Here is a 24,729-nt window from a genome sequence, read left to right on the forward strand (position 1 = left end):
TTTGATCTTATCAGCAGAATGGTTTGGACCCTGCCATAGCACATGGGATTTCAGTTCTGGTAGTCAGAACCTTATTTTGGGTAGTTAGTCAATGGTATGTTGAAAAAGCCAAATCAAGATGTGGAGAGCACATAGAAGTTACTGTGTAACTAGCAACTTTGGCCCAGCCTGCTCCATCCAGTACAGATGCTGGGTTATGACACGTGCCAGCCATCAAGCTTGGTGCTACTGGACACAGGTGTCACAGTCCATGCTGTCAAGTTCACATGTGAAAGAGACAGTCATTAGTAAGAACAAGCAGTCAGCTCTCATGATACTGTGGAGAAAGGAGACAGGTACCCTCAAGGGAAGCGGGGCTGGGAGTGTGCCTCTGGGCGAGGACCTGCCTCCCATCTGTGCCATCAAGGCTGGAAAGGCGTGAATTAGACAGGAGGGTGGGAGAACTGTCTAAGCAGAAAGAACATGTTGGAAGCTCCGGAGCGCAGATTGGAGCATAGTCCTTCCAGGGCACTAAATGCCAACGTGGCTGTGATGCCAGGTAAAGGAAAGGAGAAAACAGAAGGCTCTGGGCATTTAGGAATTGCTAGGACCATGTGTGACCTTGCCAAGACTGGGCTTCATCTTAATATCATTGGAAGTCACTACATCTTTACTCAAACTCATTTTTTCTATCCTTCTTTGTGCATGCATGTGAGTGTGGGTGCATGCATGTATGGCGTACATGTGAAAGTCAGAGTCCTTACCTTTTACTGTGTTTGAGGTAGTCTTCAGGGACTTTCTCCACCTTCCGACTCGCTGTAGGAACACTGAAAGTCACAGGTGTTCTTGGCATCTAAACTCAAAATCCACACATTTAGTTTGCAGGCACTTCACCCAGGAAGCCTTGTCCCATTGCCTGTGGGCAGCCATTTCTGAGCCATTAAATGACAAAGGGAAAAAATTGTTTTGTTTTTTGAGACAGGGTTTCTCTGTGTAGCCCTAGCTGTCCTGGAACTCGCTCTGTAGACCAGGCTGGTCTTGAACTTACAGAGATCCACCTGCCTCTGCCTCCTGAGTGCTAGGATTAAAGGCATGTGCCACCACCACCTGGCTAAGGAAAAAAAATTGAGACAGGGTCTCTCACTGGAACCTGGGGCTCATGAGGCTAGCCAGCTTGGGAGCCGCAGGGAGCTTTTTCTCTCCACCTCACCATCACTGGGATTATAAGAACATGGTACTGCTAACGTGTCCCCAAATACGGTGTAATTCTCCACTTGAGTAAATAGATAAATGTAGTTAAGGATAGTGAATCTTAGGTAGCTCCTTTGATCACCACAGGCCCTCAGCCAGTAGCTTTAGAGTTTATTTACTGATGAGAGGCTGCAGGCTCACAGCGTGTAATCAGTTAAGTGACCTAACACTAAACTCCAGCTGGTTGGCACCTGGAGCTACTCAGGAGTTCCCCACTCTGTTCTCCCTCCACCAGGTAGAGGTCACTGACTGGCCTTTGGGGTCTTGACTTGGCTACAGATGCCATCACCTGCAAGTTCACCAAAGCTTCAGTCAGACAAGCTTTCTAATCTCCCCTTTGCCTAGTACAGAGCCCCCTCAGTGGCATGTCATCTCAAAGCATCCATGTGTCACACTTGTGGCCTTGCCATTGGAGATGGTGAGGAACCCCGTTCTTACTTCTAGCTGGAAGCTGTCTCAGTAGCATCTGCTCTTTATCCTTGTGGTTCTCTAGGGCAGTGGTTCTCCACCCCCTTTCACAGGGATCACCTCAGATATCATGATTCATAACGGTAGCCAAATTACAGTGACGAAGTAGCAATGAAACGATTGTATGGTTGGGGTCAGCACAGCATGAGGAGCCGTGTGAAGGGGCCCAGTGTCAGGAAGGTTGAGAGCCACTGCTCTAGGGCATCACAGAGTGAGTGTTTACTTCTCCTTTCTCCCGTCCCACTCCAGGTTTTTGATGGCAGCCTAAACCTCTGTTTCCTTACCCAAGCCAAACCTTCTGGCTCCTTGAGTCACTCCCTCAGCAAATGTGATTCCAGACATATCCCTCGTTACCCTTGTCTGAACACACCAGCGTGTTATGTTCCTTTTTTAAAATCTGGCAGCCGGAATTACACACAGTATTCTAAATGTGGTCTAACCAGCTACTCCTCCCTTTCCTTTCATTAATAAAGCAGGAACTGGGCTAAACTTTTTATTTACAAGTTCAGACTGTTTGTTCCCCCAGGTCTTTATCATATGACTTGCTATATACAGCTGACTTTTTGAACCCAACGATAAGACTTTACATTTATTCCCAGTACATTAAGTCTTGTTAATATTGGCCTAGCCTATCTTATTGAAATTACTTTTTGTTAAAAAACTGGGGTGGAGGCTGTCATTTAACATATTAAGCATTCATGGTAGTTTTATGTCCTTTACAGATGTGGTGAACATATATTCTACATATTCACCCAAGCCAGTAATAAGTATATTGAGTGAGAAAACCCAAGGTTCTCCTGTGGAGAACCCCTGGACACTTTTCTCATAACTGGGTTAGATCACCCCGTAACTCACCAGACAGTACTTCCATCTACTCCACAGTTCTAAAGTAAGACAGTGGGCCCCAAAGCATATTTAAAGTATGCTGAACATGTCACATGTATAAAAATATTGTGAGACACATCCATTAAGGGTTATAATGAACCAGGACCCAGATGACAATCAGTTCATATCACAAGGAGTCACCATGAACTTCACTGGTGCTCGACGCAGCTATATCTAACCTCCGTCCCGGAACTTGAGTATGGAAGAAATTGTCAACCAGTGTGGGGATCTGACTTTGAAACTGGGTAGTATGGGTATTGGAGCTTCTTGGTTATTTCTCACACACACCCCAACCCCATGTTGGGGCCAGAAGTGATATCAGCAAGTTGACACCCACTTCCAAGTGTCTGCCAAGTGGCCTGGTCTAGAGCCTCCTTATGTGTTCATAGTTTGTTCTGGCTGAGTCACAACCATTCCAAGATAGTCAGGAGCAGAGATATCTCTTAAATGTTTTTTCAAAAAGTATATAGCTGGTGAAATTATATCCAGAATATGTACTGCTCTCTTCTCATCACCTCTCCAAGATTTTCTATTTTAGTCATCTTAGAAATTTATCTTTCTCCTTTTCTTTTCTTGGAAATCTGATTAAATCCACAGCATCAGCTACTGTCTACCACCCAATCATGCCCAGACATCTCTCTGGCCCTCAGATTTCTCCTAAGCTCCAAGTCTGTACTTTTGGCCTTCTACCAAACTTCTCAGCCAAAGAACTTTATACAAGCACCTCAACCTCAACCTGTCTGCAACTAAGATGATCATTTCCCAGACCATGTGCAGCCAAGGGTAGCTGTGAATGCAGCCCAACAGAGAATCACAAACTTGCTAAGAGAGTTTTGAAATTTTGTGGTACTCAGTTGCATGGATTTGAGCATGAACTTTGTAGATGACACTGTTGTGTTGTCAGAAGTTTGAGCACACCTGCCCTGTCTCTGCTTCAGTTAGTGTCAATATTTCCCCAGAACAAACACCTCATATGATGCTGATATAAATGCATGTGTGTGTGTGTATACACACACACACACACACACACACACACACATATATGCTGCTTGTCTCAGACACTCTGTGTTGCCCCAATCCACCACAGCCCCTCAGTGTAGACGCTGCACCCTGAGCTGGAGGAAGTAGACTGGGAATTTAAACCCAAAACTTAAACACAACATCCAGCACAAAGACAGCGTAGAACTGAGCATGGCTGACAGCAGGCTGTATCTCCCTGTTCTCCCCCAGGTGAGAGACGGCGGCTCAGCACACCCACACACCTCTTTGGAGGCAGTCGACAACACGTACATATCAGTGCTCCTAGTTGAAACACTTTTTAAAGAACTCAGCACAGCTGGATGTGCTGCTGCATGCTAGAATCCCAGCCCTTGAGAGATGGAAGGAGGGTCAGGCGTTCGCAGCCAGCTTCTGCTGTATACCAAGTTTGAGGCCAGCGCGGGCTACATGAGAACCTGTCCCAAAAGAAAAGGCCTGTGGTGTGTGTCTGTAACCTCAGCACTTAGCAGCTGGGGCAGGAGATCAGGAGTCAGGCTCATCCTTGGCTCTAAAACAAGTTTGGGGACCACCTGGGCTCTATGAAACCACCTCAGAAACTTGAAGAAAACTTTTAAATTAGTACTTCATACATGCATATATAAATAACAAGGTTTAAACTTATTCTTCCCAATATGGGGATGAATATTTTATGAAAAATAAGTCAGAGCTTAAGTCAGCTGAAAAAATAAAATGCCTAATTATCTTTAGGTCATTGTAGACATAACAATTCCTTGCTCAAGGTAAGTTTTATATCATCTTTAATGTAAAATTTCACAAGTAGGAAACTATTGTCTTTTATCATTTTTTAAGAATAGAGTTTCTCCGAAGGAAAAGTCTCTAAAAGTGTTACATATTTGTGTGTCTCTCTGTGTGTGTGTGTGTGTGTGTGTGTGTGTGTGTGTGTGACAGAATGCACACTCTGACACAGTGGAGAGGGCAAAGAACAACTTTTGGAAGTTGATTCTCACTTTTCACTTTAACGTGGTCTTTGGTCTTTGGGAGCAGACTCAGGCCTTCAGGATTGCTCAACAAAACACTTTTCCTGAGGTACTGGCTAGTTTTTTGGAAGAGAGAACCTCAGTTGAGAAGTGCCCCCACCATATTGGCCGTGGGCTAGCCTGTATTTTTGATTGAAGCTCACTGTGAGAGCCCCCTCTGGGCTGGTGGTATGAGATGCTCTAAGAAAGCAGGCAGAGAGAAGACCAGGAAGCAGCACTCCTCTGTGGCCTCTGCATCAGCTCCTGCCTCCAGGTTCCTGCCCTGACTTCCCTCATTGATGGAATTTAGATGAAATAAACCCTTCCCTCCCCCAGTTGCTTTTGGTCATAGTCGTTAGCACAGCAATAGAAACCCCATCACTAAGACAGTGGGATTCTCAGTTTTGTTTGTTGACAGGTAGCCAGAACAGGCTGAGGATAAAAGATAAGGATGTCTAAACTCTTCCACCTAAGAAAAAAACATGAAAATTTGAGGTGGGGCAGAAGCACTCGGGTAGTAAATAAGTTGCAACAGGAAGTCAGGCCGGCAGGATGTATGGTAATGGGAACTGGGGACCATTGGGGGGGATTGGGAAAGATTGGAGGAGGGGACAGCATAAGCAATTTCACTGACAGGGAGACCTTTTATTTTAGTGTGACTAACATACTAAAATGCTTTATAAGCCCCTTCTGGTACCCCCAGATCCTCTCGTGGGTTTCTAGGGGGTACACAAGGGATGTCTGCCTGTGTATCACCACAGAACTGATCTGCATGGGAAGTTAAATTGGTATAATTTTAAAATACTGCTTGCTAAATATAAATGTGATAATCATTTTGATGAACATGGCTGAATGACCAGAAAAGCACAAGTTATGTTACATGTTTATTATTGGTAATGGTGATAAGAGAAAGGCTCATGGCATTCTTCTCGACAGCAGGTAGGACGTATTTGGTGAAGTTCTGTAATGCAGACTCACATGACACAGCATGCAGGAGCTCCTGACTCTGTTTGCTCTGCCAGTCACTGTTCCCTTTGTAGTCACTAAATCTCCAACAAGAAGCCTGGTGTGACAGGGTTTCCTCTGGCTTGTGGGCTGCCCTGGCAGGGAAGGCAGTGTTATAGAATATTATGTTAAGGTGTATTACTTTTGTTTATGTTGCATTTGTTTAACTCTGTGAAGCTGTGTTACTTTGCCTGTCTAAAATACCTAATGGTCTAATAAAGAACTGAACGACCAATAGCAAGGCAGGAGAAAGGATGGGTGGGGCTGGCAGGCAGAGAGAATAAACAGAAGGAGAACTCTGGGCAGGGAAGAAAAGAAGCACCCAGGGAAGGAGGAGGACTCCAGGAACCAGCCACCCAGCTACACAGCAAGCCACAGAGTAAGAGTAAGATTTACAGAAATAAGAGAACAGGAAAATCCCTGAGACAAAAGACAGGATAATTTAAGAAAAGCTGGCAAGAAACAAGGCAAGCAAAGGCCAAGCATTTATAATGAATAAGCCTCTGTGTATGATTTATTTGGGAGCTGGGTGGCAGGCCCCCCAAAGAGGAAAAAACCCCAACAGCAAGGCAGAGCAGCAGTGTGTCTGCAGTCACAAAGAGAGTATGCCGGAGCTCAGTTCCCTTTGTCCCATTGCTTTCTTTCAGCCCAGGACCCCATCCCCTGGAACAGTGATACCCCACATCAGGCAGGTCTCCCGTTACTCAACCTTCTCTGGAAACACCCAGGAGTGTCTATGATACTAAACGCTGTCATAGTGACAATCAGGATTGCCCATCACAACTACCTCATCCATTCCACACAAGCATGTACTAGTATGCAGTGGAAAATATAAGCTAGGACTAAACGATGGTTTCGTTCTTGACAAGGTTACTCTGGTAACAAACCACTGCCTCCCTACTCCCCTCAAGAAAAGTCTGCTTGGCCATCCATCATTCGGAATCTTTTTTTCATACAAAAAACAAATTAAAGCTCTACCCACTCATTATATCAAAATTGAAGCTCACTGTTTCACAGTGAGTGCTGGGTCTATGTATTCTAGACCTAAGAATTTACTCCCTCTCCCTGCTATTCCATAGAACAGAATAACATCTCTAATTTGGGGGGGGTGGATAAGAGACATGTTGCAGCCATTTACCCATACCAACTCTGAAGTTTCTCTGGGAACATACTGAGGAGTTTATACCTGAAACAAGAAACAGTCTTTAAGTCCTGTCCTTCCTCCTGGGAGCAGAGCACCTCAGAACTCTTCAGGTATCTGGTCAGCCCTTAGGGGATCTTCATTGACTATATGAAAATTCTGTTGGCACTCAGATAGTAGGTTCCACTTAGCCTGGACTTCTCCAAAGCTCAGCTGACTTGTTACCTAAGTCCCACTAGGCAGTGACTGTAATCTTGATCCTTTCCCAGGCCTGTCTCTTTGCTTTCGTTCTTCCCTAAGTCCTTCTGTGCTGAAGGCAGGTCTTAGAGAAAGGTATAGCATTCAAGCTGAATTGTTAGTTACTTCAACAGTTAGAAAGTTTTAGCCAGTAATGTGCTACCTCCCATCAGTTCCAGCCTGTGTGCTGACCGCCTTCATTCAGAGGCCCTCAGACTTCACATCTTGCTGGGGATTCATATTAGTCTACTTGGACTCTAAAAAAATACTGTGGACTGGGAAGCTCCTAATAGCAGATTTATTTCTCGTGTTCCGGAGTCTAGGAGGTCCAGGAAGAAGGTGCTGGCAAATCCATTGTCTGACATTGACTTCTTGGGTCGTAGGTAGCCGTCAACCCCAGCATAATAACCATTGTCTGGTGAGAACCTACTTCCAGGATCATGGGTAGCTGTAGCAGGCTTTCTTTTGGGCCACCAGCCAGCTCCCAAATCATGACGTGGAGACTTCTTATTAGTTATGAATGCTTGGCCTTAGCTTATGCCTGCCCCACCAGCTCTTATAATTTAATTTAACCTGTGTCTCTTCGTTGACATTTTGCTTCAGAGCTTTTTTCCTTTCTTGCATTCTGTGTGTCCTGCTTTTACTGCTTCTAGTGTCTGGCTGGTCCCGGGCGTCTCCCTCATTCTCCCCCTCTCTTCTTATTCCCCAGCCTAGATTCTTCCTCCTACTTAATCTCTCTGCCCACCAGAGAGATTATCCTCTACTATCTCTATCCCTCTACTGCATCGCTATTGCCATTCAGCTTTTTATTAGACCAACCAGGTACCTTAGGCAGGCAAGGTGGAACAGCAACACATCTTTACATAATTAGACAAATGCAACATAAACAATGTAACACACCTTTACATAGTTAAGGTGATATTCCACAACATGTAGCTGTCAGTCCCAGCATAATATGCAGCATTACTCAGAGACAGTAAATCATTTGTGATTTAGTGAGTGTGTAGAACTGTTATTTATTCCATGTGTAGGAAAAGAAAGAACCGAATAATGATGGCCACAGGTATTTATCTACTGTCATTTTTCATGCCAGAGAGTGAGGACTTTCTTGGTAACCTTCTAATAGGGAAGGTGCTTAGGATTTTGACATTCCAGTTAAAGGGAATGCAGACGTGGAGACCACCAGTAATCCTAAGAACACTTTTATTTTGTAAGTACAGAATTTCTAGATGTGTTCCTTCATTTGTCCTCACAGCCTGGCCATTCTTTCTCATTCATTACTAGACATAGCCAGCAATGGCCAATCATGCTGTCAGTGTGTTCTTACGTCTCCACCATTGGCCCTGGCTTTATGGTTTGTCTCCTACTTTAGGAGACTTAGTACTTTCTTTGGCAATTCTATGATAACCTCCATTTTTGTAGCTTTCACAGTCCACTTTAACTTCTTGACCATTAAGCCAGGGCCTCATCTTTCGGGGTTTTGTTAAGACCCTGCCTCTGTTGCGAATGTGTGTGTCAGCAGTCTACGGTAGGTTGTGTCTGGTTTCAGTCTGCAGAGCAAGGGCGGAAGCGGCCCCCATGATCTCATCAGTGGTGACGTGTATCAGTTTTGCCTTCAGCCTATTGGCCAAAGCTGATGGTATGGCTGTGCTGATTTGCAAGGATGAGTGTAAATCGTGTTCTGTACTGGGGGACCTAGACACGGAGCACCAGGAAGGTATGATCTTATCGTCTCTGATAACTGATTCTTAGTAGGTTCCCTACATAATTCCAAAGACTGAATAAAGAGATTAAATGACAGTACCATCAGAGGCAAACAAAAATCTCCTTGAAATTTCTGGTAACCTGGTTATTGGTCCCTAAAGCTCTTGGGTATTGTCTTTGTTTGTTTTTTCTTTTGCTGTGACAAAACACCATGACCAAGGCAACTTATAAAAGAAAGCATTTAATTTGCCTATGGTTTCAGAGGGTTAGAGTCCATGATGATATAGCAAAGGCATGATGGCAGGAATAGCTGAGAGCTCACATCTTGATCTGCAAGTAGGAAGCAGCGAGAGAACACTGGGGATGGCCAAGTCTTCTGAAACCTCAGAGCCCACCCCCAGTGACACACCTCCTCCAACAAGGCCACACTTTCTAATCCTTCCTAAACAGTTCCATCATCTGGGGACCAAGGATTCAAACTTAAGAGTCCAAGGGAGCAGTTCTCCTTCCAAGCACCACAGGTACCTAATCCCTGACCAGTCCGCCTACACTGTACAAAGCTTTGAAGTTGTGGCTTGTTGCCCTGACTACAGAAAGTGGTAAAGAGAGGTGTGATGAGTCAAAAATCTTTTCCTTTAATTCTCAGTGTGGAAAGAAAGGGACATAGACCACAGAATCTCTCTTCAAAGTCCAGACTCTTTGGTCAGAAGTACCTTGAAAGTTTAGGTCATTTTCTTGCTATCAAAAGTCCCTCGAGCACTTAATACAAACCGTCAGCCAGCCTTGCCTTTATTAGCTTAGACTATTTAAACACCTTTACTTCATAATGCCTGGAGATTACTCTGAGGATGAGCCGAACACTAAATATTTCCCTGTTCTGATCATTTCATTTCCTTCCTCAAGGCATAAAGCAAGTCATGGACAAGACAGTTCATCCCTGAGAAAACAGAATATAGATGGAAGCAGAGAGCTTTATAGGTTACACCAAGTTAGTCATCCCAGACCTGTCAACCTGGGAGAAAATACCATACAAAGGATGATTTTAAATAGCAGGAAAGCTTTCATACAAAGGATGCCTTTAATTTTCTTTTGAATTCCATTTATTTATTTAGTGCATGTCTGTACACAAGGCAGCTTGCAGTAATAGAGTCTCTCCTTCCATCACGTGGATCCCAGGGGTCAAACTCAGGTCATTGGGCTTGACAGCAAGCACCTTTACCTGCTGGACATCTATCCAGCCAAGAAGTGGCTTTTATAACTGGGAATATTTCTCTGAGAATTTATTTAGTTTAGATTTATAAGATGTGACATTAATTTTTATGATAATTTAATTCTTATGTTGGAACAATTAGAGCAAATTTAAGATACCAGGTCCTTTGAACTGTTTTTGGAACAGTCCGGGAGACTTGGCTGCATAGAACACAAGCACAGCAAACTGACTTTGTCTTGCTATCAGGAAGTTTAGAAATGTGATTGAGTCAGATCTGGAAATAGGTAACTGTGATGCACACATGAGAAACTTTGTGATCAAGCAGAAGTATGTTTAACTGCTTTTAGAATGTGGAACTGAGGAGGGGAATAGAAATAATAATCCCATAGAATAAGACTTCCCTTCAACTGTGTTGAAGATGTACAGGTTTTAAAAAGGGGTTGGGGGTGTTCTAGGCACAGAGAACCCAGGAGTCAAGGTGAATGCAGTGAGGGCCAAGACTATAAGAGTAGCTGGTCACAGTGGGGAGGAAGAGGAGGGTGACATCCAGGTGCCCTGGAAGCTTCGGAGGGTCAGGATTTCTGAGGGAAGAGCCACTGTAAAAGAGAGAGGCTCAGTAACCTGGACATTGCTTCTGAGTCTGTGGTCTGTGTAAACGCCCCTGGGGCCTTTGTGTACCACTCTTAGAAGGCCGCGTTCCTGCTGTCAGACAAACACCTAGCTTGTTTCCTCGTCTGGGGTTGTCAGTCTGCTCTTCACTTGCTGACGTGGACCTAGGTACCATTACCAGTCACGAGACTCTGCACTCAAGCACACCGAAGCTCTTGCTTCTGCCCTCAGGTACTCTTAGCTGTGAACACGATGTTCTTGGAGTTGTTTTTCACACAGCTCTGGTCTGTTTTCAACTATTTATCCATTTAGGCATCCTTGGTATTTAATGCTGAAAGGCCGTCTGTTCTGCTGACCTGGCATCTGGCTTCTGAGATAGTAGAGGCTCTTATTTTTTTAGCTTTTAGCCCACTTTCTCATGGTTGAACAATTAATTTTGATAAACAAATTAACTTACCTGAAGTTTCTGGTCATGTGAGGGACTTTGGGGGTCTTACTGCTAGCTCTGGAGAGAGTTCATTTTTGTGTTCTACATGTCCCTGTAATAGTAAGTCAACAAGCAGGCACCTGAAAAGGTTTGCACATTGCATTTAGAGTCCTGAGTTGTAAGGTTTTTTTCCCCCACAGCAATTCATATGCACATATAAAGCTGGCCCTGTGGCTGGCCTCCAGCCCACAAGGGGCTAGTGCCAATTCCAAAAAGCAGAGAATGAAGACACACTCATGCTCCATCATCCATCATTTTTCTCCTATGAACCTTACAGCCTGGATATTGAAAAATCTGGATTTGATTTTTTTTTTTTTTCCAACTCAACCAGATAGCCTATACACATGGTTAGAAAGTGTGTGCAGTGTTGAATCAGAACTGGAGGACTTGACATCAGCCATTTCAACACTGTCCTTATTTCTTTTTAATCAGATCTGGAACATTCTTTTGGCAGGTTGTGTTCCTCACTGGCTTCGGATATGTGTACGTGGACATTGCCCATCAGTGCGGCAGGGTCTTCATCACCATAGCCCCAGAAGGAAAAGCAGGACCTATTTTAGGCAGCGCCAACAGGTGGGTCTGTTTGCCTAGCAGCAGTGCAGCGAGCTACTAGTTATCATTCTTGTTGTACCCATGCATTCTAAAGGTTTTGGTTAACTATGACATTATTCACAAGTAACACAACTAGTAAGATCTAGTTGTTAAATTATTCCTCCAGCATATATAGATAATAATAACATCTTTCTTGAGTCTCCCGGTTCTGTGCTAAGTTCAGGAAACTTATTTTCAAGCTAAGATATGCTCCTCAGAATGTTGCCATTATTTGTAGTATAAAATGCAAGCTAGTATCTCTAAATCCACATAACAACTTTGTCAATAACTAGACTTTTCAGTTAAACTGACAATAAATCTAAACAAAGAAGCCCGACCACCAGACTTTAAAAACATGAATCAAGGAGGCTGGGGAGGTGCTCAGGGGTAAAATCCTGATGGTACAAGCATAAGTACCTGAGCTCAGCATCCACACAGAAGCTGAGCACAGCATCAAATACAGTGGAGCTCAGCGCCCACACAGAAGCTGAGCACAGCATCACGGGTCTTAAATACAGTGTTGCAAGACTGGACACAGGCAAACCTCAAGGGCCTCTGGCTGGCCAGTCTAGCCCAAATGGCAAGCTCCGGGTTCAATGACAGACCCTGTCTCAAGAATAAGGTGTGGAAGGGATAGCAAGATGGCTCCCAGGTAAAAGTTTATGCCACCAAATCTAATGACCTGAGTCCATCCCCACAAGTCACATGGTAGAAAGAGAGAACCAATTCCTGAAAGTTATCCTCTAGCCTGCATACATGAACCAAAAGTGAGCATTTGCCCCAGAAAAGGAAATAAAAAATAAAAACAAGCCACGCAAATAATTAATATCCTTAACTTAAAATAATCATATAATTCAGTAGAAGTAAAGATACCCCCTACTCCCAAAACAAAAATGGCAAGAAAGACATGAGCAGAAACTATAGGAAGAGGAAAATATAAATAAGATAGTACCTATCAAATTAACAGTAGTATTTCATCTTATTCAGTTGTCATAGAAATGTAATTGATACAATTTTCTTGAACACACTTTCTACATATTAAAAAATTCAAAACCCCTTTGGTTTAGGATAGTGGTTTTCAACCTGAGGGTCAAATGACCCTTTCACAGGGGTCACATATCAGATCTGATACTTACATTATGATTCATAACAGTAGCAAAACTATAGTTATGAAGTAGCAACAAAAATAATTTTATGGTTTGGGTGTCACTACAACACGAAGAACTGTGTTAACGATCACAGCATTAGGAAGGTTGAGAACCACTGGATTAGAAATTCCACTTTGAAGAGTTTGAGTTCAGAAAATAATGAAAACAGTACACAAGGATATACATGGAGGTGTTTATTTCATTGTTAGTTACAGTGACATAATATTGAGAGTACAAATGCTTATCAAATATATCAAAAATGTTGTATCATGGGATGTAGGTGTTAATGGCTGCTGTGGACTGGAAGAAGCATATAATCTAACGTAGAATAAAGCAAGCCTGTTATGATGCTGAATATATGTTCCGTCTGTGAAAATAGACACCAATATATTTTTAGGCAACACTGGAAGAGAAAGAAAAATTTCAACATTAGTAATAGATGTGGGTTTTTCAGTGCTTATTTAATAATTTCTGTGTGCACAGATTTTTCTTTGGGCTGCCAACTCACAAATAACAACACAGAGACTTATATTAATTATGAAAACTTGGCCTTAGCTTAGGCTTGTTTTTAACTAGCTCTTTTAATTTAGCCCATTTCTATTAATATGCATTCTGTCACGTACCACCCATCCTGCTTCCTCCTTGTCTCCTTGTGTCTCTCTTATGCACCTAGATTCCTCCTCTTTTCTCCCTCTGCTCAGAAATCCCACTGCCTAGCTGTTCACCATTCAGCTTTTTATTACATCAGTCACAGCAATATACCTTCACACAGTGTACAGATATCCCACATTTCCCTCTCTTTGTCTAAATAGATAGGAAAGGTTTTAACTCTAACATAGTAAAACTACATACAATAAAAACAATTATCAAGTAAGAAATATATTTACAATGTTCAGACCATTAGTACTTGGCAAATTCAGAGAAAATATTCCATTATCTATTTATATTGGTGAGTCCAAAGTTTTCTACATAATTTATTTTTATCCTAACTTTTATTACCAACCCAAAACTATCTCTTTAGACCTCAAAAAATTTTCTGAGATAAACAACTTAAGCTTTTATGTCTCCCAACCCTATGTATTTTACACCTCTTTTGTGAGTTTCTTTTCTGAATTTGCTAACAAGGAAAACTGTAACTATATCTAATCTTCAACCCCATTAGGGACCTGAGAAGGAAATAATATTATCTGAGTAGACAGGAAGTGGAGCAGAGCAAACAATTTCCAAAGCTATAGAAAAGCTGCCTGAACAGTCACCCAAGGTTCCTCTGCAATGTTGGGGCATCCATCTTTGGCCTGTGGGCCTAGCATATCTGACAGACTTTTCTGTGAAGCAGGAATTTTGAAGGACTGTCCTACCTTGTCTTGGCAAAGTTTGGCAGTTGCTTTCTTTTGTGTCCTACTTGTCCAGTTTGGACAGCATACTGTCAGCAGTCAAGACAAGGGCAGTTTCTTGCCCAATGGCTAATTTTGTCACAATGAGAGCACACTCCATATGGAAGTTCTTTGATACCCATCATCCTTTTTTGAAATAAATTGGTGCTAGAAAAATCCATAGCAATGTAAAATATTTGAGATTAATAGTTGCTTTTTAGTTAAAAGTAGATTCAATAATCTACCCTTTTTTCCTATCCTTTACATATCCTCCTTTTTCTTTTTAGAAAGAGATTTTTAAATATAACCTCCCTTGCTTAGTTTCCTCCCTTACCATGACCAGTAATAATTAGCTACCAACCCCCTTAAATGATGACAAGCATTCATAACCAGCTGAACAACCAAAAACCACCCACCCCACCTCTTGGGAATGTGGGTATCATATTCTTAAAATTACTTCCTGCAGTCTGGGGGAGATGGTATCTTTAGGGGACTCTGATAGAATTGGGATAATGCTCAAGTCCTGGGAAAACAAGCTGTGTCACTTGTTGTCCAGTCTCTGTGTGATGGGAAAGTGCAGGGCTTATCTGAAGTCCTGGCTGGAGAAGTCTGTGAGGCTGAACCATCTCAGGTAGCAGCTTTGAAGTTGTTCTGGATGCAGAATTTTGAGGACACTGCAACAGAGGCATTCTGAGAGGCTGGATCACCTGGGCTACTTGTTTTTATTGGTGTCTGGCCCCCTTTTTTTTTTCTGAAAACACATAAACTTTTAAAGGTAACATACATACCTGCATTAACACAAGTATGGAATGTGCAGTGTGCACAAGTCAGTTAAAGGTGATTGTTCTATGTTTGATCAGGTAAAAGGCATCTGTTAACTTTATACGTCTGTTTGGACTGTACAACCAAACCTCTATCTATGCCATATGAAAGGGTGGACTGTAATAATAAGTCATGAGGACTCTGCAGCCAAAAAGGTTTATCATGTCTCCTTCAGTCTCAGAGCTGTTCCCATGCAGAGGATCAGCATACACACCACCTGTCCTGGAGTCTTTCCTGGCTTCTTTTTTATGTCTGCAGTCAAGATTTTTAGGAGATCTCCCCCAATCAGATCTGATCTTCATTAATTTTGAAGAGAATCATAACTTTTTGTTTCCTGTGGAAGCAAAGGCATAACCTCTCCCCCAACACATTTTCTGACTTCCATTTCCATTAAGACTGGGCCTTGTGCTTGCTAGGCAAGCGCTCTACCACTGAGCTAAATCCCCAACCCAAGACATTCTTAAAATATATAGGTTGATTTAATTTAGCAGTTTCCACAATCCAATGTCTCTCAGCAGCTATTGTTTTCTGTTCATTAGCATTCAAAAAATTCAAAGTCAACAAAGCACCATACAGGATCCAGACACACTATGTATTTCCCATCTTTGTGTGGCTTCTTTTTATATTACTTTACTCTATTTTTAAAGATTTTACTATATTATCTTTAAACTTTTTTTTTCTATGACTGTCTATACCCTTTTTTTTTCTTTCTTTAGCAACTAAGCACATTTTTCAACATACTGTACCTTTTTAGAGGTTTTCTATGTCTGGACCTAGCTTTATTAAGTGCCTGCAGCATTTTCTGACCACATAAGACAAATCTTAAACTACCATGTCAGCTGCTGTGTGGTTCAGCTTAGCTCATGGTGCTGACACATGGTGCTGTCTGGCTCAAGCCCACAGGCAGTGGCCAGGAGCAGCATCTCTGTACTCTGAGCACCTGCCTGAGAGACCGCGGGGCTAGGAAGCTACATCCAGCTCCTTGTCCCCAACTTTTCTTAGCTTTCTCAGGCCCTGTGTTTGGTTATTAGAGCCTCCACATTGAATACCATATGTAGATAGATTTTCCTTTGGACTGCCAGCAAATAACAACATGGAAACTTATTGTTAATTATGAAAGCTTGGCCTTAACTTAGGCTTGTTTTTAACTAGCTCTTATAACTTACATTACCCCATTTCTATTAATCTACATTCTGTTACATACCATCCATCCTACTTGCTCTATGTCCCCTCACATCTCTTTCATGAGCCTAGATTCCTCCTCCTCCTCCTCTTCCTCTCTCTCTTCCCAGAAATCCTACCTATACCTCCTGTCCAGCTATTGGCCGTTCGTTCAGCTTTTTATTACACCAATCACAACAATACACCTACACACAGTGTACAGATATCCCACAACATTTCTCTACTTTAATTTTCTGAAATAGATTTATATATTTTATAATCATAAAATTAAGTTACAATATAAAATAATAGTACCAATTTTCATACATTTGTTTAGGACTTTTAAAAATATATTTCTTGTATCTACATATGACTAAAAACTCATTAGTTCAGACAGACCTTGCTAATTTTTTATAATATTTCAAATAATATTAGATAGGATGCTTACTTTGCCCAAACATGTTTGTTTAAAAAATAGTATAACAAAATTGGAGAGTAAAATTAAGTTATACAGAATAAAATCTCAAGCCTACACATGTATTTCAGAAAATTTTATCTAAGTCATAGTAAATGTTAATGATAGTAGCCACAACCCACACATTTGAAGGTAAAATTAAGAATAACACAATGTCTACTCATATTTGTTTGGCTTGCTCTTCCCGGGTCATGCATTCAAGTGCTTACTAGATGTCAGGTCTGTTCTAGGAATGGGGAAATGGTGAGGAAAAGGGGGGAACCCCTGCTTGACATTCAATTCTCACAGGCACAGAATGGGAGAGGCCGGAGCGAAGAAGCTCCCCGGGTACAGTAGAAGATCAGCCCAAAGAGAGGTGTGCGGTGGCAGGGCCTTAAGACAAGGAGAGTGGAGTTCTGAAGAATGAGTTGGAGGGAAGTCTTTTCAAGAGACTGGCATCAGAATGTGGACTTGAAAGCAACAAGGCAGTTAATTTAAGAACGTCAGCACACAGCCAGGCCACAGCCAGCAGAGCGCCTGGCCTAGAGAGAGCAAGCAGAGGACAGGGTGGGCCCATGGCAGTGGGTGAGGGTGAGATTAGGAGAGGAGAAGTGAGTGGTTCAGTGCCTTGTGAGTTCCTGGAGAGCGTGAGTGGAACTGAGTGAAATGAGGAACTTGGGAGCTTTCAAGCAGAGTGCTTACGAGACTTAAATGTTTAGATCATTGGCTGTTTTGTTGAAGTAAGATTGAGAGAAAGCAGTCAGGAACCTCTTTCAGTTCTTCTGGGTATTCACACTAGAGGCCCTGGTATCAGAGAGAGTGGTGAGCACGGTCAGAATCTCGGCATGCTTTTACAGAAAGCCAGCGGGGTTCCCTGCTGTTGGGAATAGGGATTGAAATAGAAGCATCAAGAATGATTCTGACCCACTGGTGGGATATGGTTGCCATAACTGAAATGAGAAAGGCTGTATGTAGACTGTGGGTATGGTCAGAGTTTGATTGCAGACATGGTCAGTTTAGTATCACTTAGGTTAGTACTTAGGAGCACAAGAATGGAGTCAGGAAAGTCCTAGGCACCCACTTTTGGGTGGTTGTCAGTGGAGATGGGGAAGAAAAGAAAACCATGTGCTAACTCTAAGCACTACAAGGGTAAGTAGTCAGAGAGAAGGGGAAGGATTCACAGGGTGGCTGAGGATGAGAGACCAGACAGGAGAGAGATGTGCGAGGGCCCAAGGAAGGAAGAGGAGGCTACTGACGGAGATGGACGGTGCAGAACTGAAAGTCTGCATTTGCCTTAGCGCCAGTGACCTTGATCAGGGTCCTTAAGTCACACTGGGGAGCATAAGCCTGCTTGCAGCAAGCTTCAGAGAAAAAGAAAGGGAAGGGCCCGAGGTGGTGTGGGAGAATGCCTTAGTTTTTACTGAAGAGGATTGGAGGACTGGGAAGGAGTTAGAGAAGAAGTGAGGTTGGAATAGAATTGTGTCTGCTCGGAAGAGGAAGACAGCAGCATGTTCGCACACTGGCAGGATTGCAGAGGAAGGGAATGGGGGACACGTGGCACTCTAGAGTGATGACTTTGAGCAGGTGAGTGGGGGTGGTACTAAAGTGCCCCAAAGAGGCATGGACCTGGGGACTCTTCAGCTCTAGAAGTGGGTGCAGGGCTGGCAGAACATACTTGCACACAGTGGTTGTACATACTAAGCTGAACTTTCTTCTTGCTTAGCTTATCTTTTTTAACATAAGAAGTGTTGTTTTTCTTTCTGCCATGATCATCATAACAGAGAATTAGTACATAAAAAAACGAGGAATTTGGAGTTAAAAAAAGGAATCTGGTGTTGATGAGAGAAAACACATCTAAAAACATGACAAGAGCTTGTAATAGTCCTAATGGGAACATTTCCCAATACTCTTCAAGCATGGCTGCCTCTGTCCAGACATGCACCAAAAGTTGAGTTCTTGTTTTTTTTGATGAGAATCTGTCCCAACATGGGGTCCTCAGTGAGGCACTGTCCTTAAAAAAGAGAGCAGAGATACTAACGAGCGTTGCCTTTCCTCTAGAGCGCTGCAGAAGACTACTACGTTTAAAATGTTCATCACCCGCTTGAGCCTGGCCGTATCTGACGACCTCACACACCACAAGGCGTCAACTGAACTTCTCAGGCTCACTCTGGACAACATTTTCCTCCATGTATACCCTGTGCCTGGTGAACTCCCAGGGGAAGAGCCCCCCTCCACCCTCCTCCAGCTTTTCAGTGTGGAGGTCTACTTTGGGGACCTGCAGCTGGACAACCAGCTTTACAACAAGTCCAATTTCCACTTCGCTGTCTTGGTCTGCCAGGGAGAGAAAACTGCACCATCCCAGTACTCCAGAGTGCAGAGTCTCCTGCTCTCCACCAAAGACTTGGAGGGGTACAAGGAGAACTGCTTCATCAAACTCCGCCTCACTGGATCTGAGGGGACAGACTTCCTCTTTGATGTCAGCGAGTTCTCTTTTGAACTGAAACCAGCAAGGCTCTATGTGGAGGACACCTTTGTATACTACATCAAAACTTTGTTCGACACCTACCTTCCTCACAGCAGGGTGGCTGGTCACCATGCAGAGCTCTCTGCAGGGAGGCAGGTGCTGCCCCTGCAGGTGAGACAGCATGCCAGGGCCTTGGTGAACCCGGTGAAGTTGCGGAAGCTCGTCATCCAGCCAGTGAGCCTGCTTGTCAGCATCCATGCTTCCCTCAAGCTGTACATCGCCTCCGACCACACCCCTCTGTCCTTCTCTGTGTTTGAAAGAGGACCCGTGTTCACTACAGCCAGGCAGCTGGTGCACGCACTGGCCATGCACTATGCTGCTGGGGCTCTTTTCCGAGCAGGTGAGGATGCAAGGGAAGGGTCTGTGGTGGGCTCGCACCTAGACAGAAACGGCACCCTGGGGGGGAGAGCAGGGAAGAGGTGAGGCATGCAGGCTACACATCTAACAGAGCTAGGTGTGAACTGTGGCTGTGTAAGCCTTGGGTGACTTCACACCTCCCTCAGTCTGCGTCTTCATCTATAAAGTGGATTTTCAGATCCTGAGATCAGCCGAAGTATGTCAAGCCTGGCATTTTCCTTGGCACTTAGCAGACTCTCAAGCCTTCGTAGCTGTAATAGTTTAGCTCTTACACAACGTAGATCAGTTAAATGTAGCAAACACATTTTTAGTACCTTGCAGGCACAAGACTCTGTCTCAGTTCGCTAGTGCAGCCAGGAAAGTGAGCCTGGGCCCTCAACGCCTGACCTAAAAGATGTCCAGTTCTAGGTGGCCGGTCTCCTTCATTCCAGATCATGTAGGTGAGAAGCATGTATGGAGAGCCCTGTGTGTCCCCAGCAGTCACTGCCTGGCTAGACAGAGCACAGGGAAGCCTGTCGGTGGGTCTGCTCTCCACAGACTCGTCCAGAGAAGAAGAATGGCCCTTCCTACCCTCTGCTTGGTGGCAGGCAGATGGCCTGCTGCAGGCTGTGGGGTGCATTAAACTTGGTGTCAAGGGGAGAGGTAAGGCTTCTGTTTCCCGTCTGGCTGGAAGAGCCTGCGGGGGTGTCTGCTGTGAGGGCAGAATTTCCCATGGGGAGTACTGTGTGCTGAAGATGAGAAGTGGCTCCCTGGGATCTCAACCACTTGACAGTCATGTTTCTGACTCGGCCACTCTTAGACAGGTCCAGGTTGATAGCCTGGTCCTCATGGTCATTAGCACTAATGTCAAGAGCAGTATCCACACTTGGCTTTGTTACGTCTTCTCAGTAAAGACCCTGAAGACCGACTTCCTGAAAGTGACGAGGGTAAGAGCTGCTGTCCTTCTGTCTCGTGACCTAGACTGTTCAGACTATGGCAGCAAGTGACTGTGTTACCATTGATGAGAGAGAGGCCAGTAATCATGCTACATGCGTAGACTAAACTCCCCCATAGTGAACTATGTAGAGAGAATAGGGCCATCCTGACTGCACTTCCAGGGAGCGTGACTGCTGACCTACCCCAGACACTTAGCCTTCTGGGAGATTGGCTTGTAACAGCTCTGCTCAAAGGCCGAGGACAGAGGGAGGCTTTCTGCAGTCAGAGCCAGCACTAAGCTAGGAAGACGGGGTAGAAACCCCACCCGTGCCCAAGAAGTCATGGCCTCTGGAGCCCTGTGCTGAGCTGACTGCTTCATTTTACTAGGGGAGTCTCATGTGGACATTCTCTTGGCCTTTTTTCTAATTCACTTAAAAATCCTGTGATTATGTCAATCTCAGTATGTAGCAGGAAAGAAATTCTAATACCAAAGCCATTTTAAAGCTATTGAAAATATTGTCACTAAAACTCAGTGGTCAGTCTGAATATTGTCTGGAGAAAACAGCCTTCGGAGGAGTGGGGAAGGGAAAGGTCACAGTGAGGGTGGTCACAGCTAAGGATGACAGACTAGCATTCCTGTAGAGAGAGGGCGTGGGCTGGCTGGGAGGAGGCAGGTTGTATCCATCTCACTTGGGTCCGCATTCACCCATTGGGCTCAAGAAGGTTCCTGGCTGGGACAGTCGAAAACACCCTGACCTCATTTCTAGGGAAGTTTGTGAAGTCATTTGAAGAGGCTTTAAAAATAAACAACAGCTAACTAGAAGTGAGTGACCCTGCTCAAAGGGAGGATGTGGGCTTGAGAATTCCCCAAGGTCCCTGGTACCTCCAGCTCTCACTCTCGGACTAAGCCATAGAGGCTCAGGTTATCAACAAAATTTCCAAACAGCTAAGCCACAGATATGCAGATGGCCCCCTGTATTCTTGAGTCCAACCAACTGTAGCCTGAAAATACTCGAATTACGTGGGTTGAACTAAACTTTTGTTCTTGACATTATTCCCATAAGTATGTAGAATAAAGAGGCCAGCAAGATGGCCGGCGGCTGGCGCAGTGGGTAAAGGTGAAAGGAGAGAACTGAGTGGTCATCACAGATTGTCTTCCGGCCTCCACAAGTGTACCTGGCCTTTGCACACCCACATCCACACAAATCAGTAAATGTCATAAACATTTTTAAAGTCAGCATAAGAACATTTGAGGCAGCTTTTGCTATACACACAATCCAGAGGCCATTTCCATATACTGGAGGACGGGAGAGTTGGATGCTGCATACACATCTGTATGTGTATCTGTACATCAGGGCTGGACACCTCTGGACTCTGGAGCCTGTGGGGTCCTGTGCCTGGGGAAGCTGAGAGCACTTCATTTGCTTTTGGAGAAGACCAACAGAGAGTGTCCTCGGATGCTTTGTCTTCTCTGCCCAGCCTAGACGCCACTGACTTGCGTCTCACTCCATAGACAGCACTCTGGTGGTGTCAGGCCTCACTGACCATAGCAGAGATGTCAGCATCACCTTCATGGAGCGAGGAAGAACAGGAAAGAACTCCCAGTAGCTGGGTGGGAGCTAAGAGACGAGGCTGGGCTGGCCCCTCTGTGTTCCCAGATTTCCAAATCTGAAGCAGCAGTCAGAGATCTCTGCCTGACACAAACGTCAAGGGAAACCAGTGCTTCTAAACCAACCCTCAGGTAGAACTTTATGATCATTCCAGACTAAGGAAAATCTGCTTTTTTTTTTTTTAAACCTTTCAGGGATAACTTACTCCATATGACCCTGCTTTTGTGTGTGTGTGGGGGGGGGGGGAGCAGGGATCCAGTAAACTAGCCGAGACTGTAAACCCTACTCCCTGTCTCTCCAGCCATAGACTGTGACTTACTGACATAATCTTACCTTAGTGTCCTCTGCTTCCTGCCCAGTGGGGATGCTGCCCCGCATCACCAAGTGAATACCCATACAGCTCTGAGCCTAGAGGCTCAGTGGTCAGGGTACATTTGCAAGGTGGTGATGGCACTGTTTGCCTTGCTGCTTGGAGGACCCCATGGTCAGTGCCTTACCCCATGTGGCTCCACTCCCCACTTTGACTGAACCCCGCCTTGACATTCTAATGTTCCAGGGAAAAGGGCTCAAAATTTATGGGTGTCCTTCCCTCCCTGCCTTGATAGTGACCTGGGAACTTGGGATTCCTCTTGGGTTGGTGACTTAACTGCACATCTCTATCACTGAGACGTGATGTTGAGAGAGAGAACCGTTCCTACATGGGCCCTGGCCTCACAGCTTTCCCAATAATAAAGCCACAGTACCGGGCTGGTGCTTGAAGATTCCTGGAGGAAGTTGCTTTTGCAGAGTTCTCCCCACTTGGCCCTGGTCCTTGACCAGCCCTGGAGTCCTCTGGGTTTATAGCCCTCAAGCCCCATCCTCTCGTCCCCTCCCCTCCAGGCGGAAGGGGAAAGGCAGCTGTGGACCACACCACAGCCTCATTCCCACAAGGCAGAGGGCTGTGTAGGCCACTGAGCAGGCCAGCTCCTGGCAAGCCTGAGTTTAACTAGGAAAGCAAAGCCAGCCTCCGGGGACCCTGGTGGGGAACAGCACTCCCTCTCACTAACCTAATCAGTCCATCCCTGTCACCGATGTTTACACAACTGAGGCCCGGTGGGAGGGGAGACATTTGTTCACCGTGGCTCCGCTCTAGGAGAAGCACTCAGCATGATGGGGTTGGGAAAGATTAAAATAGCTCCTCTCTCCTTGGCAAAGTCTGCATCCCTTGGCAGCACCCTGTTTCGCATCTGCTCCTCCCCACCAGGCAGCTCCTGCACTGCTGCCCTGGCAGGTTGGGACTTCCCAGCCTGTGAGCACCTGCAGCCCAGAGCGCCTGCCTGAGCTGGGGTGTTCTCTGCACATGGTTCCCTTTACAGGAGGACAGGAGACTTAGACACAGAAGTCATATTAAAGCTATTTGCAAGGCTGCCAGAGGATCACTGTGATTTATAAAGTATGAAAGTTCACCATTTATGAATTCACAGAGAATGAGTTATTTCCCATGTTTTGCTCCAAAGCAGCTTATGACACCCTCCATTCTAGTGTGAAAGGGAATTTCAGGGAGAACAGGCCGCTTTTCACACATGCTGAAACCACTGAACTCAAGGTCTCACTAACCCTTTCCCTTTGTGTCTTGCAGGCTGGGTGGTGGGGTCTCTGGAAATCCTCGGCAGCCCCGCCAGCTTAGTGAGAAGCATTGGAAATGGGATCTCGGACTTCTTCAGGCTTCCATACGAAGGGTTGACACGAGGCCCAGGGGCCTTTGTGAGTGGAGTCTCCAGAGGGACCACATCCTTCGTCAAGCACATTTCCAAAGGTAACTAGCGAGGTCCTTACCAGTCTTTGTCTGGTTTTTCCAGTGTTCAGTCCTATAGCAAAGCTCATGTATAAGGCTTCATGTTTTAAACAAGTCACTGCTTGCCTGTAGTGTATGAAAATGTTTCAGAAACTGGAAGATTTTAAACCTCTCATTGGGAAAACATGGACTGGCTCAACCGTCATTCCATGCAATAAATACAGAAATATTGAAGGTGTCCATGACTGCTGCTGAGCATCAGAAATCCTACACTAGTTTCCTCATCCTATTTTTAAAATGCAGATACAGTTGTCCCAACTTTCTTAAGGACATGAATACACTGTGATGAGGAAGCTGATTCTTAGCCAACTTCACTCCAGCTCCCTGCATACACAGTGCCATCTTGTGGTCCAGACAGGTCCTCAGGCATGGAGGCCTAACTGCTTCCCACCAGGAGAATGTTTTCATTTCATCCAGTGTTTGCTTGATATTTTGGTCAGGTTGGCAGTGACTGGGAAACTAACAAGGGCCATCTGAGTCCCCTTCTCTTCTCAGCAGGAGGCAGAGAAAATAGGGCAAAGGCCTTCTTGCCCATAAAAGGCATTTTACTGTAGACAATACCATAACTCTGTTATGAGTGAGCAGGTTATGGAAGTCTCTAGAAGGCTCAAAAGAAGACTTAAGCTTGAAATATGAGAACCCATGATCCATAGCAAGGATGGAGCTCTGGGTGGGGGATTGGCAAGAGAATAGCAAAAGCAATAAAAACGAATTCCATGAACAATGAAAGGGCGCCTCCCCCAGCCCCAGATCCCAGGAGGCCTGGGAGCTGACGAGAGAGTCACAGCTGTGTGCCTGGTGGGCTTCTCGTTCCTGCCGTGTGTGCGTCTCTGAGGTTCTCTTGTTTCTGTGTACAATATGACAACAAACACCTGCTAAGCTGAACCTCAGTGGTAAATGTAAGTGCGTGCACGTTCAGACCACAGGTAGGTGGCAGCTGCAGAAATGG

The 24,729-nt window shown here is 44.7% G+C and overlaps 1 protein-coding gene across 4 annotated transcripts in view; it reads left to right on the forward strand.

Annotated features, from left to right (window-relative positions):
- Vps13b (vacuolar protein sorting 13 homolog B) overlaps positions 1–24,729 on the forward strand; it is a 527,154-nt gene that overhangs the window by 487,309 nt on the left and 15,116 nt on the right. For all 4 annotated transcript variants that reach the window (XM_028884474.1, XM_028884475.1, XM_028884476.1 and 1 more), the window contains 3 exons: positions 11,446–11,564; positions 18,599–19,404; positions 23,565–23,741. In XM_028884474.1, coding sequence (XP_028740307.1) covers positions 11,446–11,564; positions 18,599–19,404; positions 23,565–23,741 — 1,102 coding nt within the window. The remainder of the gene's footprint in view (positions 1–11,445; positions 11,565–18,598; positions 19,405–23,564; positions 23,742–24,729) is intronic.

This window comes from Peromyscus leucopus, chromosome 20, assembly GCF_004664715.2.
Source record: "Peromyscus leucopus breed LL Stock chromosome 20, UCI_PerLeu_2.1, whole genome shotgun sequence".
Lineage (NCBI taxonomy): Eukaryota > Metazoa > Chordata > Mammalia > Rodentia > Cricetidae > Peromyscus > Peromyscus leucopus.